The following is a 17,099-nucleotide window of genomic DNA, read 5'->3' as shown; positions in this document are numbered from 1 at the left end:
CTCTCTCTCTCTCTCTCTCTCTCTCTCTCTCTCTCTCTGCAACACTGACAGTCCTAGAACTTACTCTGTAGACCAGGTCAGACCTGCCTGTCTCTGCCTCCTGAGTGCTGAGATTTCCTAAAAGTGACTTTTCAGAGATTGACCTACCATGGGCCACTTTCTGTGAAGCCCGTCCAGCTCTGTTGACAAAAGGGACACCTTCCAGGGACACCTACGGAATACCACCTCTGAAAACAAACTGACAGATGTCCTTCAGGAGATAGATGCTCAGGGGAAGCAGTCAGGAGAGCGAAAGCTCTGGGGTACACGCTGACAGTGTGTGTTGTGGGCCAGGGAAGGTTGGCTGGTGAAGAGTGGGTACACCTCAGACAGCCACGGCTGCAGTCGCCACACTCGCTACACATTTCAAAGCCTCAGGAAAGAAATCAGTTTTATTTTTATTTATTTATTTTTTTTTAAAGATTTATTTATTTATACGAGTACACCACAGCTGTCTTCAGACACACCAGAAGAGGGCCTCAGATCTCATTGCAGATGGTTGTGAGCCACCATGTGGTTGCTGGGAATTGAACTCAGGACCTCTGGAAAAGCAGCTGGTGCTCTTAATCGCTGAGCCATCTCTCCAGCCCAAGCAGTCATTAAAAATAAATAAATAGGGGTTGGGGATTTGGCTCAGTGGCAGAGCGCTTGCCTAGGAAGCGCAAGGCCCTGGGTTCGGTCCCCAGCTCCGAAAAAAAAAAAAAAAAAAAAAGAACCAAAAATAAATAAATAAATAAATAAATAATTTTTTAATTTATGTGCATCGATGTGCATTGCCCACTTGTGTATCTGTCTGGAGGTGTCGGAACTCTGACAGACTTACAGCAGTGGTCAGCTGCCATGGGGTGACTGGGAATCGGACCTGGGTTTATCTGGAAGGGCAGCTAGTGCTCTTCACTGCAGAGCCATCTTTCCAGCCCAGAAGTCAAACTTATTCTGAAGGGGCCTTGCTGAGCTACCTATGCACTCTCAGAAACCACGGGAGACAGAACGAGACTTCAGTGCCCGCCTTGGAATCATCAAGGTACAGTGACGTGTTGTTTGTTGTACTGGCTGGTTTTGTGTGTCGACGTGAGCTAGAGTCATCAGAGAGGAAGGAATCGCAGTTGAGGAAATGCGTCTATGAGATCCAACGAGAGGGCATTTTCTCAGGGATCAATGTTGGAGGGCCCAGCCCCTTTGTGGGTGGAGCCATCCTTGGGCTGGTGGTCCTGCGTTCTACAAGCAAGCAGGCTGAGCAAGCCATGGGGCGCAAGCACCCTTCTGTGGCCTCTGCATCAGCTCCTGTCTCCGGGTTCCTACTTTGCTTAATTCCTCCTGTCCTGACTTTGGAACTTTGGGCCAGAAGAGCAGCCATTGGGTACTGAGAGCTTCCTGGTGGGCTATTCTGTAGGAGCTGCAGGATATTAAGAATAAACGTTATGGGGGCTGGAGAGATGGCTCAGCGGTTAAGAGCACCCGACTGCTCTTCCAGAGGTCATGAGTTCAATTCCCAGCAACCACTTGGTGGCTCACAACCATCTGTAAGGAGGTCTGATGCCCTCTTCTGGTGTATCTGAAGACAGCTACAGTGTACTTATATATAATAAATAAATAAATCTAAAAAAAAAAAAAAAGAAAAGAATAAACATTATAAACCCTTTCTCCACAACTTGCTTTTTGGTCACGGTATTTCATCATAGCAACTAAGAGAGTTTTAGGTCTCGATCTACATTTAGAAAAGAGGCATTCCAGCCTAAGATTGGCTAGAGTGTGACTTCGACACACTGAGCTGGGCATGGTGACTCCTGCCTGTTACCCGAGCACTTGGGAGGCTGAAGCAGGAAGGTCAGCAGTCCAAGGCCAGCCTCCAATTCATAGTGCCTTCAAGGCTACCCTGGGCTACGTGAGACACTGTCTCAACCACCCGCTTCAAAAAGGGGAAGTTGATTAGGAAACTCCCAACTAGAGCTTTGTGAACATGGTGCTCTCCTGTGAGGGGCAGGTGTGTGTGTGCGCGTGTGGGGGAGGATGGGGGAGTGGGAGGGTGGGAACTGAGGTAATTCCATTTGGAGGGAAAATATGAAGATGGGGAAATTTGGAAGTGATTTGGCCTGTAACAGGATAAGTCAATAAGCATCTTTTTTAAAAAAAAGATTTATTTATTTATTATTTTTTTTAAGATTTATTTATTTATTATATATAAGTACACTGTAGCTGTCTTCAGACACACCAGAAGAGGGCATCGGATCTCTTTACAGATGGTTGTGAGCCACCATGTGGTTGCTGGGATTTGAACTCATGACCTCTGGAAGAGCAGTCGGGTGCTCTTAACCGCTGAGCCATCTCTCCAGCCCGATTTATTTATTTATTATATATAAGTACACTGCAGCTGTCTTCAGACACACCGGAAGAGGGCATCAGATCCCATTATAGATGGTTGTGAGCCACCATGTGGTTGCTGGGATTTGAACTCAGGGCCTCTGGGAAAGCTGTCAGTGCTCTTGACCTCGGAGTCATCTCTCGAGCCCCTGTCAATAAGCATTTTATCTGTGAGTAATTGTTTTGTCTCTGGAGATTTCCAGACAGGGAAGTTGTATAGAGGTGCTAATTTACACAACACTTCTGGCCTGAAATACACCTACTTAATAAGCATATTTGTTATTTTGTTTCTAGTTTCTCCCAGGAGTCTAGGTGACTGACTTAGGAGCTTTCTTCTTTTCTGACAAAAGCATCGAATGTTATATTTTTTCCTCTGCTCACAGCTTTGGTCGCTCCCCACAGGGTGTGACATAATATATTTCCATTTCGTTCAGTTCAAAATATTTTTTTCTGATTTCTCTCCAGGGTTACTTTCTGAGCTCACGGGCCACATAAGAGTACTTGTTTTAATTGCCTGGAGAGTGGGGACTTACCTGTTATTTTTCCTGTTTAGATTTATGGCTCAAAGCTCAGCGTCCAGAGGGCATATTTGATATGGCTTCACTTCTTTAATATTGATTCGATTTTATTTTATGGTGTGAGAGATAACGCTCTATCTTGGTGGCTGTTCCCTACGAATTTGAGAAGGACATGGATCATGATGTCTTTGGGTGAGGCGCTCCATAAATGTCAATTAGATCCAGATGGCTGCTTGTGCTGTTGCTTTCTGCTAAGTCCCTGGTTCCTTTTCTGCCTCCTGGTCCTATCTAAGGCTGTGTTAGTCAGCATTGTTGCAGAGGAACGGAGCCAGTAGGTTATCCACCTCCTATGGTCATCTGTCATCTCCCTTCCTCCAGAGAATGACATGGGGACAGGCTCCTTGTGCACCGAGCCTGAGTCGTCCTTGCTGCCCATAAGCCAGGAACCCAAGAGCTCTGATGTTCAAGGACAGGAGAAGATGGAGAAATCTCAGCTCAGGGGTGAGAGTGGGGGTGGGGGCAGGAGACAGGGAAAGTGAAGGAGAGAGAGGGAGGAGAGGGAGGAGGTAGGGATGACAGGAAGGTAGCTGACTGGAGGGATGGAGGAGAGAGGAGGGGTGTGCAAGGAAAAGAGGGAGGGAGAGAAGAAAGGTGGTAAGAAGCAGAGAAGAGCAGAGGGAGAGGGAGGGGGAAGGAAAGGAAAGAGAGAAGCAACGGATAGTGACAGAAGAAATTGCCAGACGTGTTGCCTCACATCTAGTCCCAGCACTCAGGAAGCAGAGGCAGGCATATCTCTGAGTTCAAGGCCAGCTTGGTCTACAGATCGGGTTCCAAGACAGCCAGGGCTGCACAGAGAAACCCTGTCTTAAAACAAAAAGCAAAGCAAACCAGAAAAACAATAAACAAAAACAGATGAAATAAAGCCCCCTCCCTGCCTTGTTTCGCTTTCTAGGCTGACGGGCTTGCCCTGAAAGGCGGTGATTCTCAACTGGGTCTACCGATTCAAATACAGGTCATCTCTCTCACAGGTAAACGGGGCAGTCATAATTTTTTCAAAGATGCTCCTTACTGTATCCATCTTCCCTTAATCCAGCTCAGTGATGACATCAGCCTTACATCGAAGGGGATCTGAGAAGCTCCTCCCCTATTCCGGGACAGTGATGACGTCAACCTTACACTGGTCCAGCCTGTCTGCAGTCTTTACAGTTCAGCTTGCTTCGGCCCCGTCTGTGTATCCTCAAACACAACAGACATTTCTTCAAAGGTTCTCACGTAGCCAACTTTTTTTTTTTTCAGTTCTGACTTCCCTATCCAGCTCTCAGCCCTTTTTCTTGTCAGTTTTCTATGCAGAGAGTGAGGAATGTTTGTTCAGATTCTGAGGATTCTGCTGAGGAAACTAGGGAACCAAGCCGACTGAACTCCGATCCCAGAGGCCTTTGCTTTCCTCTGTGCTCTCAGAGACCCCCCTGTGTCTTCTACGTCTGTCCTCAGCCCTCTGGGAGACCCACACTGCTCACTTGCACGCCCTCACCATGGGGGCTCTGAGGGCAGCCAGTCAGTCACTGCCATCTTCTGTTCTGAATGAGGGTTCTTAGCAGGGGTCAGCTCCCTCAGAGGAAGCTGCTCTAGGACCAGAGCCCAGAGTCCCTCAGGTGGGAACCAGGGTGGGAAGGGATACAGAACACAGGGTCTTTAGAGCCAGGGAAGTGGCTTTGTCAGGCTGGGCTGCTGTGACCTGCAGACAGTGGACACGTTTCTCTCAGTTCTAGAGGCCAGGAACCTGAGGTTAAGTTACTGATGGCTGGTTTGGGAGATATGGGGGGCTGGAGGAGGGGATGGGTGTCTCTTGCCATAGTGGACATATGACTTACTGCTCCCGTCCCCCCACCGTGAGAGAGGAGTCATCTCTTTCCTGCTGCTTCTCAAGAGGACACAGATGTCCTTTCCAAGGGTCTCATCCTTAGGACATAGCCCATCTAACAAGGTCCTCACACCAAGGTCTAAGACTTTCACTTGGCAGTCAGCATGGTGGGTCATGATTCATTCTGAATCGGAGGAGGTAAGATGGGCACTGCTTGGGTCATAGGAAGGAGACGGACAGCTAGGAAGACTTGACATAAACCATGGCGGAATAGGAAAAGTGATGAGATATGACGCAGATCCTGCCAGACCCCCAGTCTGGTGTCTGAAGAGTGAACAATGGGCAAAAGAGGGCTGGGAGGCTGCCCAGTGAAAGCGCAGAGCAGTTTGCTCATGGGCGCTGGCGTGTGAAGTGTGTAGATGTTGGTGGGGATGGAAACAGGCGATTATTAACATGAAAGGTCTAATTTGTAGTTATATTTATACATGCTGCCCAGAGCACCGCTATATAAGGCAAGCTTAGCCAGACAGTGCTTTTCTACACAGAGGGGGAACAGGCTGAACCATCAGAGGTAGAGCATTGGCAGGCACTCTGTCCAGTGTAGGTGCCTAGCCTTAAAATCTCAGCACAGAGGATGACACCTTCCAGGGTTTGGAAGGATGAGTGTTGTTTGGAGAGATTGTGTGAATGGTCATGGTGGGCAGGGTAGTTCTGTGTGTGGAGGAGGGGCCGAGAGCAAAAGTGTGTCAGTATAGGGCCTGCTATAACCAGTTGGTTCAAGCCATTTTCCTTAAAGGTAGAGTAAGTAATTTTGAAAACAATTAAATCCAAATGGACTTTGAAAAAGAAACTTACTGACTGGTGGCGTAGAGATAGTGGGTTTCGGTGTGATCCACCCCAGGGATGCGAGCAGGGTCATCGATGTTGTTCTCTCAATATGGTTCTCACTATGTTTGGGCCTGCAGGCATGGTTTAGAATTAGCTTCTCCTCATTCACAGGCTCAGGAGATCACAGCCGGGTGAGTGCTACAGCCTTCCAGGTTGGCAAGATGAGCAGGCCAAGAGACTATGAGGTGTCTGAAGAAGTTGCCAGCACTCCCCCTGGCTCCGCATGCATCCGTGACGTGAATAAACTAGGAGGAGGCTAGCCCCACCGGGACCTGTGACATGTTTGAGAGCGCCAGGCCTCCCCCTCTCTCTGAAGCATGCTATTTTTCTTGCAACAACAGTGCTCGGTTTCCATTTTCATAGACGCACTGCTTGGTGATTTGTTTAGTTTCCTAGTTGATTTTTTTTAAAAGATAGGATTTCTCTGTGTAGCTCTGGCTGTCCATGAACTCTCTTCGTGGATCAGGCTGGCCTCGAACTCACAGAGATCCGCCTGCTTCTGCCTCCCAAGTGCTGGGATTGAAGGCGTGCGCCACCACGCCCAGCTCCTTGTTGACTCATAATGATTATGAATCGAAGCTTCTAAAGACAGAAGTCCTTTCCTGTTATGAACATGACAGGTGGCAGGGAGATCATTGTCTGCTGCCCTCTGTAAGTATTTTCTGAAAGGCTAAGAATGATGGAGAGGCAGGAGTCCTTTAAAACAATGTTCTGTTTGCCATAGGAAGGGAAAATGAATGCTTAGCCGGCCTTGGGTTCATCAGCACCCTGAACACCATCATGACTATCATCACCATGAGTGTCACTATAATCAGTATCACCATCATCAAAATCACTACCATCATCAGTCCCATCATCACCATCATTGTCATCACCACCACCACCATTAACACCATTATTGCCAGTACCACCATCATCACCATCACCACCATCATCATCACCATTACCATCATCACCACCATTATCACTAGTACCACCATTGTTACCATTACCACCATCATTCTCAAAATTACCAACACCCATATTACCACCATCATTATTACCATCATTATCACAATTATAACTATCATCACCATTACCACCATCACTATCACCATCACCACCTTTATTATCACCATTGTCATCACCATGACCACCATCATCATCATCACCATGACCACCATCATCACAACCATCATCATCTTTATCCCCATCATTATTATCATTAGCAGCATCACTGGTATCTTCATCCCCATCATCATCCCTATCATTATTGCCATCATTCCATCACCATCACCGAGATCATTACCATCATCCACATCCTTTTCTTTTTAAAGCTTATTTTTACTTTGTGTGTATGAGTGTCTTACCTGCTGGTGTGTACCACACGAGTATCTGCTGTCCAAAGAACTCAGGAGAGGGCACCAAATTCTCCAGGGCTGGAGTAACACACGGTTATGATCCATCATGTGTGAGCTAGGGGTTGAATCGGGGTCCTCTGGAAAAGCACCCTGTAGAGAGAATAACTTCTATATTGCATGGATGCATTGCCTGTCAATTAAAAAGCCCATGGCCTATGGCTTAGGCAGGAAATAGAAGGTGGGACATCCGGGAGGTAGAAGGAATTCTGGGATAGAGCCAGGTGCTGATAGATCCACCCAGGAGGATGAGAGAAGATGGATGCATGGTACTTGAGCACAGGTAACCACCACATGGTGGAATGCAGATTAAAATAAATGGGTTATTTTATAAATTTATTTTTTCAAGATTTCATTGTATATGAGTACACTGTAGCTGCCTTCAGACGCACCAGAAGAGGGCATTGGATCTCATTACAGATGGTTGTGAGCCACCATGTGGTTGCTGGGATTTGAACTCAGGACCTCAGGAAGAGCAGTCGGTGCTCTTAACCACTGAGCCATCTCTCCAGCCCCATAAATGGGTTATCTTAAATAATGATTCTAATCAGAGAAGAGCCTATCTATATGGCCAAAGTATTTGTAAATATATTTTGAATCTGAGTCTTATTTCTTGGAGCTCAGGGCTGGGAGGAAGAACTTCTATAGCTCCCAGTGCTCTTAAGCACTGAGCCAAATCTCCATCCAGGCCCCTCTTCATCACCATCATCACTGTCGTCAGGGTCATTATCACCATCACAACCACACCACCACCATGGTGACCACCACTGAAACTGCACAGCACTTACTATGTGCTGGGTACTCTAGGTATAGACTTGGTGCAGTATTAACATTTTCCCCCAGCTGTATGAGACAGATATGGCTATCATCCTCGTGTTGGTAATGGAGACACTGAGGCCTTCCTGGAGAGTGAAGCGCTTACCAAAGACCTCAGGCAGCGAGAGGCAGAACAAGATCCCAAGCCTGACTTTCTGTTTGGTTTGCAGGAACAGCATGTGTCTTATGCAGGTAGAAGGGTAGGTAGCATTATGGTGTCTGTGTCATGGGGTATGGGAGTGGGAGGAAAGGGAGAGGGAAAGACTTGAGAGGGCTTGGCCCCGCTGGAGGTTCTCTGGGAGTTTAGTCTGTGTGAGTGATCCCAGTGGCTCAAGCCCAGAAGAATAGAGGTTCGGACTGCTAAGCTAAGTAGAAGCCATAGCTTAGTGACTGGTCCCTACCTTCTATGGATCCAGGCTTTGATTTCCATCCTAATTCACTAGTCAACCTACCCAGACGGCACAGCCCCTCCTCCGAGTGGCACTCGCATGTTGTCTTTGGTTCTGAGTCACATTTTCTGTGTGGCACGGGATCCAGAGGAGTCTGGCTCCTTGCGGTCACTCCAAGGAAGGTTTTACCTTCTCAGTTCTTCCTGGGCAGAGGTGGCAACAGGTGACGTGACAACTTGTAACACAAGTCTTCCATATATGCTTCCGCATGGGAGTGATATCATATCATGCCCGCTCACTTTTCACTAGCTGGAGCCAGGCTCTCCATGCTATAGATTCCAGATGGGTGAGAGGTGGGGAATCTCATTCGAAACACTAAGCTATCGCCAGTGATGACCACAGCTTCTTCTAACCCCCAAAGTCTACCTGTTGCCCTAGCCCAGGACTTGAATACAGGGTCCAACTCAGTGCTTCTGTCAATCAGCTCCTTACAGCTTCCAAACTCAGAGAAGGGTTCAGAGATGGATGCATGACCCAATGACAGACAGTGGACACTTGCTGCTGATGTAGCGGTGTGGGGAGGTGCTTCTGCAGCCTTTTTATGACAAATAGGCACCAGGTCAATAGAGAATGAAGCTATCAGGAAGAAAGGACAAGTAGACAGACAAACAGACAGATTCATAATACATACATACACATAAATAGATACATACATAGATACATAGATATATAGATACATAGATATATAAGAGTCTGAGTCATGGTTTTACTGCTGTAAACAGACACTATGACCAAGACAACTTTTTTTTTTTTTTGGTTCTCTTTTTCGGAGCTGGGGACCGAACCCAGGGCCTTGCGCTTCCTAGGCAAGCGCTCTACCACTGAGCTAAATCCCCAACCCGACCAAGGCAACTCTTATAGAAAGGACAACATTTAATTGGGGCTTGCTTATAAGTTCAGCGGTTCAGTCCATTATCATCAAGGTGGGAGCACGGAAGCATCTAGGTAGAAGTGGGGCTGGAGGAGCTAAGACTGTTCTAAAGGCAGCTAGGGGAAGACTGGCTTCCAGACAGCTAGGAATAGGGTCTTAAAGCCCATGCCCACGCCCATACCCACAGTGACATACTTCTTCCAACAAGGCCACACCTCCTAATAGTACCAACTCCCGGGTTAAGCATATTCAAACCACCCCAGACAAATAGATAAATAGGCAGAGAAATTAATCCACGATGCCATTGATGGGGCCATTTTGTCCTTGAGACTCCCTTTGACTGAAATAAACATAGATTTTGCTTCCTTTTGGAGAAACAGGCTCGTTTTAGAATTCTTTTCTATCTTTAATTTTTTTTAAATTACGCTTATTTAGCGCGTGCGCTCTGCTGCACATGCCAAAGTCAGAGGACAATTTGTGGGAGTTGTGTCTCTCCATCTATCATGTGCGTGTGGGTCCTGGGCACAAACACTGGCCATCAGGCTTGGTGATAGGTATCTCTAACTGCTGAGCCATCTCCTTGCTGCTCCTGGCTGTCAGTCTTGAAGGAAGAGGGGGAGCTGGAAGAAACAAAACCGTAAGAGATCCTTTTGCTGTCACTGTTTTAAGTGATGAAAGTTCATGCATCGCACCATCGTGAGATTGATTTTCAAAGCTGATATCTTTCTTTTATTTCTGGCTGTGGGTTTCATGAGGTTCCCCGTTAAGAGCTCGCGCTGGCGTGGGCTCTCTGCTGAATAAACCCCCTGATGTGCCTTTCTGTCTTTGAAGGTTTGCACCTAGCCCAGCCTTGTCAGTCAGAGACACCTCCGAGGTGTTAATTAATCACTGCTCTCTGCACAGGCATGGTTTTTCCGAAGGTGAGAGATAATTGATTATCATTCCCCTTAGTCCAAATGCCATGTGCACGGCTTGTGACTGATGGGCTACTCCCGTGACTGAGGTGCTGGGTGCTCAAGTACCTCAGGGTCCCACCTTCATCATCTTGAGTTTTTAGTTCTCAGTCAGTCACGTGCAGGTGAAAATAAAGACGGACCTACAGGGAGCTGCCGCAGCACGCTGTAAACCATGAGTTTGGACGCCCAGTTTCTGCAAAGGAGGTAAGACGGCTTGATCCATGAAGGGCCGGCTCAGTCCGTCCTGCTAGGTTGGAGATCATTTCCAAATACATCTAATAGAGCCATACCACAGGCTTTGCCACAGGGACAGGCAGACTTGTAGTCCAGTATCACCTAACACCCACACCCCCTTCACCTTTGACTGGCGATTCTTAGCTTATGGGACTTTTGTTTTGCAAACGTGTTATTTAGACATAAGATAATAAAAAGAGATCACCCGTGCATGTAGGGTGGTGGTACACACCTGTCTGTGATCCTAGCCCTTTGGAAGGTGATGCAGGAGAATTTCAAGTACTAGCCTAGCCTGGGCTATATAATGATCTCGAGGTCAACCTGAGCTACATGGTAAGATGGTGTCTCAAAGAAAACAAATCAAAACCAAAAGCAATAAACAAGCAAACAGTCAAATAAATGCCTCTATACTCTGGAAAGCGGCTGTGAGACTCCACTGTGGAGACACCATATATTATGTGTACATTACAAGGTACAAAGTGGGCTCAATACTCCAAATGTATTCCTAAAGAGGGGATGGGAGAGGTGGCTCAGTGGTTAAGGTCATTGCTGCTCTGGCAGGGGATTAGGGTTCAACCTCCAGCACCTACATGGTGGTTCATAACCATCCCTGACTCAAGTTACAGAGTAATTGATGCCCTCTTCTGACTTCCAAGGGCATCAGGCATGACACACGTGCGCACACGCGCGCACACACACACACACACACACACACACACACACAGACAAAACATTCATATAAAATAAAAGTAAGTAGTTGCACTCCTTTGGTTCATTTATAAGTGGTATTTTAAAAAATATACCTTCATTTGGGGACTGGGAACGTAGCTCGATTTGTAGAGAGCGCTTACCTAGCAAGAACAAAGAAAGCCTTGGGCTCAATCCTCAGCACCATGGAGGCATACGCCTGCCATCTCAGCACTTAGGAGGTGGAGCCAGGAGAATCAGAAGTTCAAGGTCATCCAGGGCTGTCTAGTGGATTCAAAGCCAACCTGGCTTACATGAGACCTTGTCTAAGTAAATAAATAAATAAATAAATAAATAAATAAATAAATTTTAATTCCCAATCCTGAACTGAGAGCACTGGTTTTTTCCTGTTGACCTTGTCATTGTGACCTTGCTGAACTCACCTGTCCATTCTACAACTATGTGCTGTCATCATTGTGCATCCTATTATTACAGTCCCGTGACTCTGTGTGTGTGTGTATTTATCTATCATCTATCTATCCATCCTTCCATTCATTTAGGGAGTGTGTGTATGTGTGTCTATCTATCTATGTATCTATCTATGTATCTATCTATGTATCTATCTATCATCATGAGAATGTGTGTATGTATCTATCTATCATCTATCTATCTATTCTTCCATTCATTTATGGAGTGTGTGTGTGTGTGTCTGTCTGTCTGTCTGTCTATCTATCTATCTATGTATCTATCTATCATCATGAGAATGTGTGTGTGTGTATCTATCTATCATCTATCTATCCATCCTTCCATTCATTTAGGGGGTGTGTGTATGTGTGTGTCTATCTATCTATCTATCTATCTATCTATCTATCTATCTATCTATCTATCTATCTATGTATCTATCTATCATCATGAGAATGTGTGTGTGTGTATCTATCTATCATCTATCTATCCATTCTTCCATTCATTTATGGAGTGTGTGTGTCTATCTATCTATCTATCTATCTATCTATCTATCTATCTATCATCATGAGAATGTGTGTGTATCTATCTATCATCTATTTTCTTCCATTCATTTATGGAGTGTGTGTGTTTCTGTCTGTCTGTCTATCTATCTATCTATCTATCTATCTATCTATCATCTATCTATTTATCATCTATCTATCTAACTATCATCTATCTATCATCTATCTATCTATCTATCTATCTATCTATCTATCTATCATCAAGGGAATGCGTGTGCGTGTGTGTGTTTGTGTGTGTGTGTGTGTGTGTGTGTGTGTGCGTGTGTGTGTGTGTGTGTGTGTGATCCCCTAGAGATGAAGTTACAGGCAACTCTCTCTACACCTCCTGGTCTGGGTGCTGAGAACCAAACTCTGGTCCTCTTCGGGTGCAGTTCTTAACCTCTGAGCCATCTCTTGAGTAGAATCAGACCCCACCCCTCTAAACAGTCCTCCTGTTAAGTGTTTGTGTGGTGTGTCCTTTCTCACCCTCTTCCTGAAACCTTCCTCCAGGTTTATACTTACATATTTCTCCCAGATGCTCAGCACTTCTGTCTTCTCCACTCTGAGAATCTGTCTTTTACTCTCACTCCTGCTATGGCTTGGGTAAAAACCTGCCCTTTGCCAGTTATCTCCCGTCCCATCTGTCTTTTGCTCTCTCCTCCTTCAGCCTTTTCTCCCATCTGTTCTTGGATTAGTTCAGAATTTGTAACTTGACATTACTGACTTATTATCTCTAACTGTCTGTCCCTCCGGTGGCTGTCTTAAGACCTGTCATATGCTTCTCTCAGCCACCGAAGGCATCTTTCTAATTACTCCCAAGTCACGTTCCAAAGACAGGACACAGACAAACCCCTCCCCACTGTCCAACCCTCTTCCCCCACTGTCTTTTATTTTTTTTTTAACCAGTCCGTCACCTTTTATTGGACACTAGTTCTTGGTTGGGGTGTGAAGGTTAAGCCAGTTGAATTCTTCCTAGATCGGAGCGGGCCAGGCGGTTTTGCTCGGCCATGCAGTGTTCTCCACAGTGACCCCTCTTTAGTGGTACTTACGTCGCCGTTCATGTTTGAGTTCCTTGTAAGAAATGCCGTAGCTGAAAACCACGTAGGCTGCCAGCACCATGTTAATCCCTGAGATGCTGCCTTTCCGAACGTTGATGTACTTGTTGTAATACCGGTCATATCCTCTCTGAAAGGCTCCTGCAATACCATTGGGAGTGAAATCCCGCATCAATATCCAGCTCGGCAGCTCTCCAAGTTTAACCTCCATGAGCGTCTTCTCCTTCAATGGCACGATGAACGCCATCTTGAAGTCCTAGTGTCCACAGAAATTCAGCCACGCGCAAAGGCTGCTGGGAAGGGCGCCCCCTGCTTACCCCACTGCCTTACATTAGACCTCGGTTCACTGGATCTTTCGATATGTGCACCATCCCACAGCAATCTACCCTTCCTTCTTCACCCAGTCAGTTTCTTTCTATGACAGTCAAACAAGGGCTGGGAACAGAGCTCAGTTGGTCGAGCGCTCGCTCGCTCGTCTAGAATGCACAAAGACCCAAGTTCAAGTCCCAACATGGAATAACCTGGGTGTGTGGTTGGCACATGCTTTCAATCCTAGCACTCTGGAGGTGGAAGCAGGACAATGAGAAGTTCAAGGTCATCCTTGGCTACATAGGGAGTTATCAGCCTGGACTACTAGAGCTGTGGTTGAAGACAATCAAAAGCAAACAATAACAACACCCCATTCAAAAGCTGGGCGGTGGTGGCCCACAACTTTAATCCCAGCACTTGGAAGGCAGAGGCAGATGAATCTCTGAGTTCGAGGCCAACCTGGCCTACATAGAGAGTCCAGGACAGCCAGAGCAACAAAAACAATACAAAACAAACAAAAAAAAAATCAGCCCACTAAGTGTAAAAAAACCAAACCATCCAAACAAACAAACAAACCAAACAACAACAAACGTGGAAAGGAGTTCTTTCCCACTTACTGGGGTTTAAACAATTTCCTTTCCTGGCACAGATGGAGTTTCTGTCTGGTAGCCCATGATTTCGATAAAGAGAGCAGGTCGCATTTGTTCCTGTTCTCGTCTCCTGCTACTGAATTCTTTCCGTTTCTGTTTGAGGTGTTTATTTCTCTTTCTGCTTTATGGAGGCATAATTCACATACAATAAAATCCACTATTTTAAGGTGTAAGATCCAGGGCTTACAGGCTAGTCACAGTATTAAGCCATCATCGGCGTCCTCTCCTACCTTCAGAGCAATTCATCAGCTGAAGAAATCCAGTGTACACCTCAGGCTTGCCTTCTCCCCCATCCTAGGGACCGCCGTTCTGAAAGGCATTTCACTCATTTTCTTTTAAAATATACATCCTTCCCCCCTTCTGTTCCCTTCCCTTCTCTCTTCCCTTTCTCTCTTCCTCCTTTCCCTCCCTGCTTCCTTCCTCTCTCCTCCCTTCCTCTTCTTTTCCTTTTTGGGTATGGAAATGAAATCCAGGGACTTGCTTGTACTAGGCAAGGGCTCGACCATTGTGCTACCCTCTCAGCCCTAGGTTGGTTATTTCACTACATTTTCCTTTAATTGCTCTGATTTTGGACAATGTTTCTCAGTGTCTTCCTTCTGTATACTATGTATACATTTCTTCTTGCTGCCTCCATGACATTTCTCTGTCTCTGTTTCTGTCTCTCTCTGTTTGTGTGTCTCTCTGTCTCTCTGCCTGTCTGCTCTACGTCTGTCTATCTCTCTGTCTCTGTTGCAGTCTCTCTGTCTCTTCCTCTGTCTCTCTGTCTGTCCATCTTTCTCTGTCTCTGTCTCTGCCTCTCTCTGTCTCTCCATCTCTCTTTGTCTCTCCATCTCTCTCTCTGTCTCTCCATCTCTCTCTGTCTCGGTCTCTGTCTCTTTCTCTCATATTTACCTTGTCTGTAGCTCCCCGAGCCTGGCTGACCGTCTTTCATTTCCTTCCTTTATTCTCTCTCCTCACGTCTCCCAGCATCCTTTGGTCTTTTTCCCCCTCAGTTCTAGAATTTCAATTCTGCCCCCATTAGAGGATTGGAATTGTCCCCCTGCTCTCTCATGCTGTTTTAAGAGACTCCCTTTCCTTTTGTGCTCTGCTTTGGTTGATTTTAAAGGACCTCTGTCAAGGTCGTGACCTTACCCTTGCTGGACTTCTAAGTCCTCCATGAGCTCTGCGGGTCACTCAGTTTGGAGGCCGGCACTTCACGTGGTCCTTGGCATTGTCACCATATCTGCAGAACTGCGGCTAGGCAGTGAGTTTTGTCAGTGTTTAGTGTCTCCATGTCCATCCCTCGCTGTTTCCTATCTCTTGGTTTTGATTGTCTTGTTTCTTGACAGCAGGCTTTTTTTTTTCTTTTTCATTTTTTTTCTTGCCTTTGTGTCATAATATTAGAATGGTTCTGGGCAGCTGGGCGGAATGTGAAACGTGATAAGCAGTATTTGAACGTGGGTCGAGTTCCTGCTGGACCATTAGAGTCTGCACATGTGTATCTGTGTGTTCCCACCCATTCTCTCGCATGCACATTAAATCCGTCTAGCCAAATGGGTATTGTTCTGAGTCTGACTCCATTGCTATGGAGACCCCTAACACTGCAGGCACCACATTCCTCTGCTCCATACTCCTCTGGCCTGGGATAGGACTGCTGGCCCTCCAGCTCCTCTCCGTGTGTCTTGCTGCACTTCCAGTGTCCAGACTCCCCAGAACCCCTATATACCCTCATCTCCCCGAGTTCTTGCTCTAGCTCCAGTATGCTGCCTCCCATGGGGCTGGTGGTGAGTACAGTGTGAACACTACCTCAGTGTCCCTGTGCCCCTGTGCCATTGGCCATTGGTATGTTTTTTGTTTTTGTTTTTTTTTTTTTTTTTACGGCAACTCTGCCTATCTTTGACAGAAAGAGAGCCTGGATGCTCTGAGTCCTGTATCCCGCCTTTCTTGGTCACCTGCAAAGCTCTCCTGTCATCTTTTCTGTCACCTGCTCATAGACAACCTTCCTCATGGGCATCTGCTGAAGTCCTTGGAAAAGATTGAGAGTGAGACAAACACCTCCTATATAGCTTTGGAGGACAGTCTGTGTTCCTTGTCACACTCTTAGGGGGTCTCTGCTGAATTCTCCGTGTCCTCTCACCCCTCCCCATGTTAGCTCTGAGCCACTGCTCAAGTCCTATCTGTCTGACTGACCTTGACTGACAGGGTGGGTGTTCCCGCCCCTCCTATCTCTTAGTGACTGACTTTGACTGACAGGGTGGGTCAAGAAGAGCCAAGAAGACTTTGGACGTGGGTTGGACTTCTCTTGCTGGGATCTCTATGGTTTCCTCCATTCTGAGAGGGAGAGCCTCCACCATCATCAAACCTGCAGAACGCTGCTCTGTATTTGCTTACAGCCTCCACCTTCGAGCCAGGGAATGGACCAGTCTGAAGGCTCTAAAAGAGCAAAGATGAGTACCATTGGCGGTCCTTTCCTCAGAAACTTCTGCCCATGTCTTATTGTCCACAAGTCAGTGGACAGCACTTTCTGAGAGTGCTCACACACTGCTGTGACAAAATAGTCGACACAAACAACCCAAGAAACAAAGGGTTTTGGCTCACAGCTTGAGAAAATTCATGGCAGTGAAGGTATGGTGCCAAGCTGTGGCAGCAGGGAAACGGAGCACCTGGTCACACTCTAGCTGCAGTCACAAGGCAGAGAGCAATAAATTCTAGTGCACAACTGGCTTCTTAGCCCCCTTTCTTTTATTTGGTCTGGAGCTCCAGCCTACGGGATAGGGCTGCCCACATTCAGGGTGAGTCTTCATAGATGCACCTCTCTGAATGTCCCCCATAGCCACACCCAAACGTGTGCCTCCTAGGTGATCCAAAACCCAATCAAGTTGACGATAAGGGCTAATCATTACAGGCAGAGTGACCTTTATTCCCCTCCGGGAGGTTGCTGCAGGATGACACCAATGGTCCTGTGTGTGTAAGACAATCAGTCTACATCTGAGCTCCACATACATCCTGACCCTGAAAGCAGCTG

At 46.6% G+C, this 17,099-nt stretch overlaps 1 protein-coding gene across 3 annotated transcripts; it reads right to left on the bottom strand.

Annotated features, from left to right (window-relative positions):
* Positions 1-2,210: 2,210 nt before the first annotated feature.
* LOC120095936 (uncharacterized) lies at positions 2,211-13,417 on the bottom strand. 3 transcript variants are annotated; one of them, XR_010056755.1, is made up of 2 exons: positions 11,242-13,408; positions 2,211-7,157 (listed from the first exon to the last, which is right to left on the bottom strand). XR_010056755.1 is itself a non-coding variant. In XM_063271882.1 (2 exons), exons 1-2 carry the CDS (start codon positions 13,381-13,383, stop codon positions 9,702-9,704), a joined length of 372 nt encoding a protein of 123 aa, XP_063127952.1. In that variant the 5' UTR covers positions 13,384-13,417; the 3' UTR covers positions 9,586-9,701. The 3 variants fall into 3 exon arrangements, 1 of the variants encoding a protein (XP_063127952.1); XM_063271882.1 differs by lacking the exon at positions 2,211-7,157 and adding an exon at positions 9,586-9,820 and having other exon boundaries at positions 13,131-13,417; XR_010056756.1 differs by lacking the exon at positions 2,211-7,157 and adding an exon at positions 9,689-9,820 and having other exon boundaries at positions 11,242-13,390.
* Between the last annotated feature and the right edge of the window lie 3,682 nt (positions 13,418-17,099).

This window comes from Rattus norvegicus, chromosome 12 (genome assembly GCF_036323735.1).
Source record: "Rattus norvegicus strain BN/NHsdMcwi chromosome 12, GRCr8, whole genome shotgun sequence".
In the NCBI taxonomy this organism is placed as follows: domain Eukaryota; kingdom Metazoa; phylum Chordata; class Mammalia; order Rodentia; family Muridae; genus Rattus; species Rattus norvegicus.
This window is presented reverse-complemented; position numbering and strand designations above follow the sequence as displayed.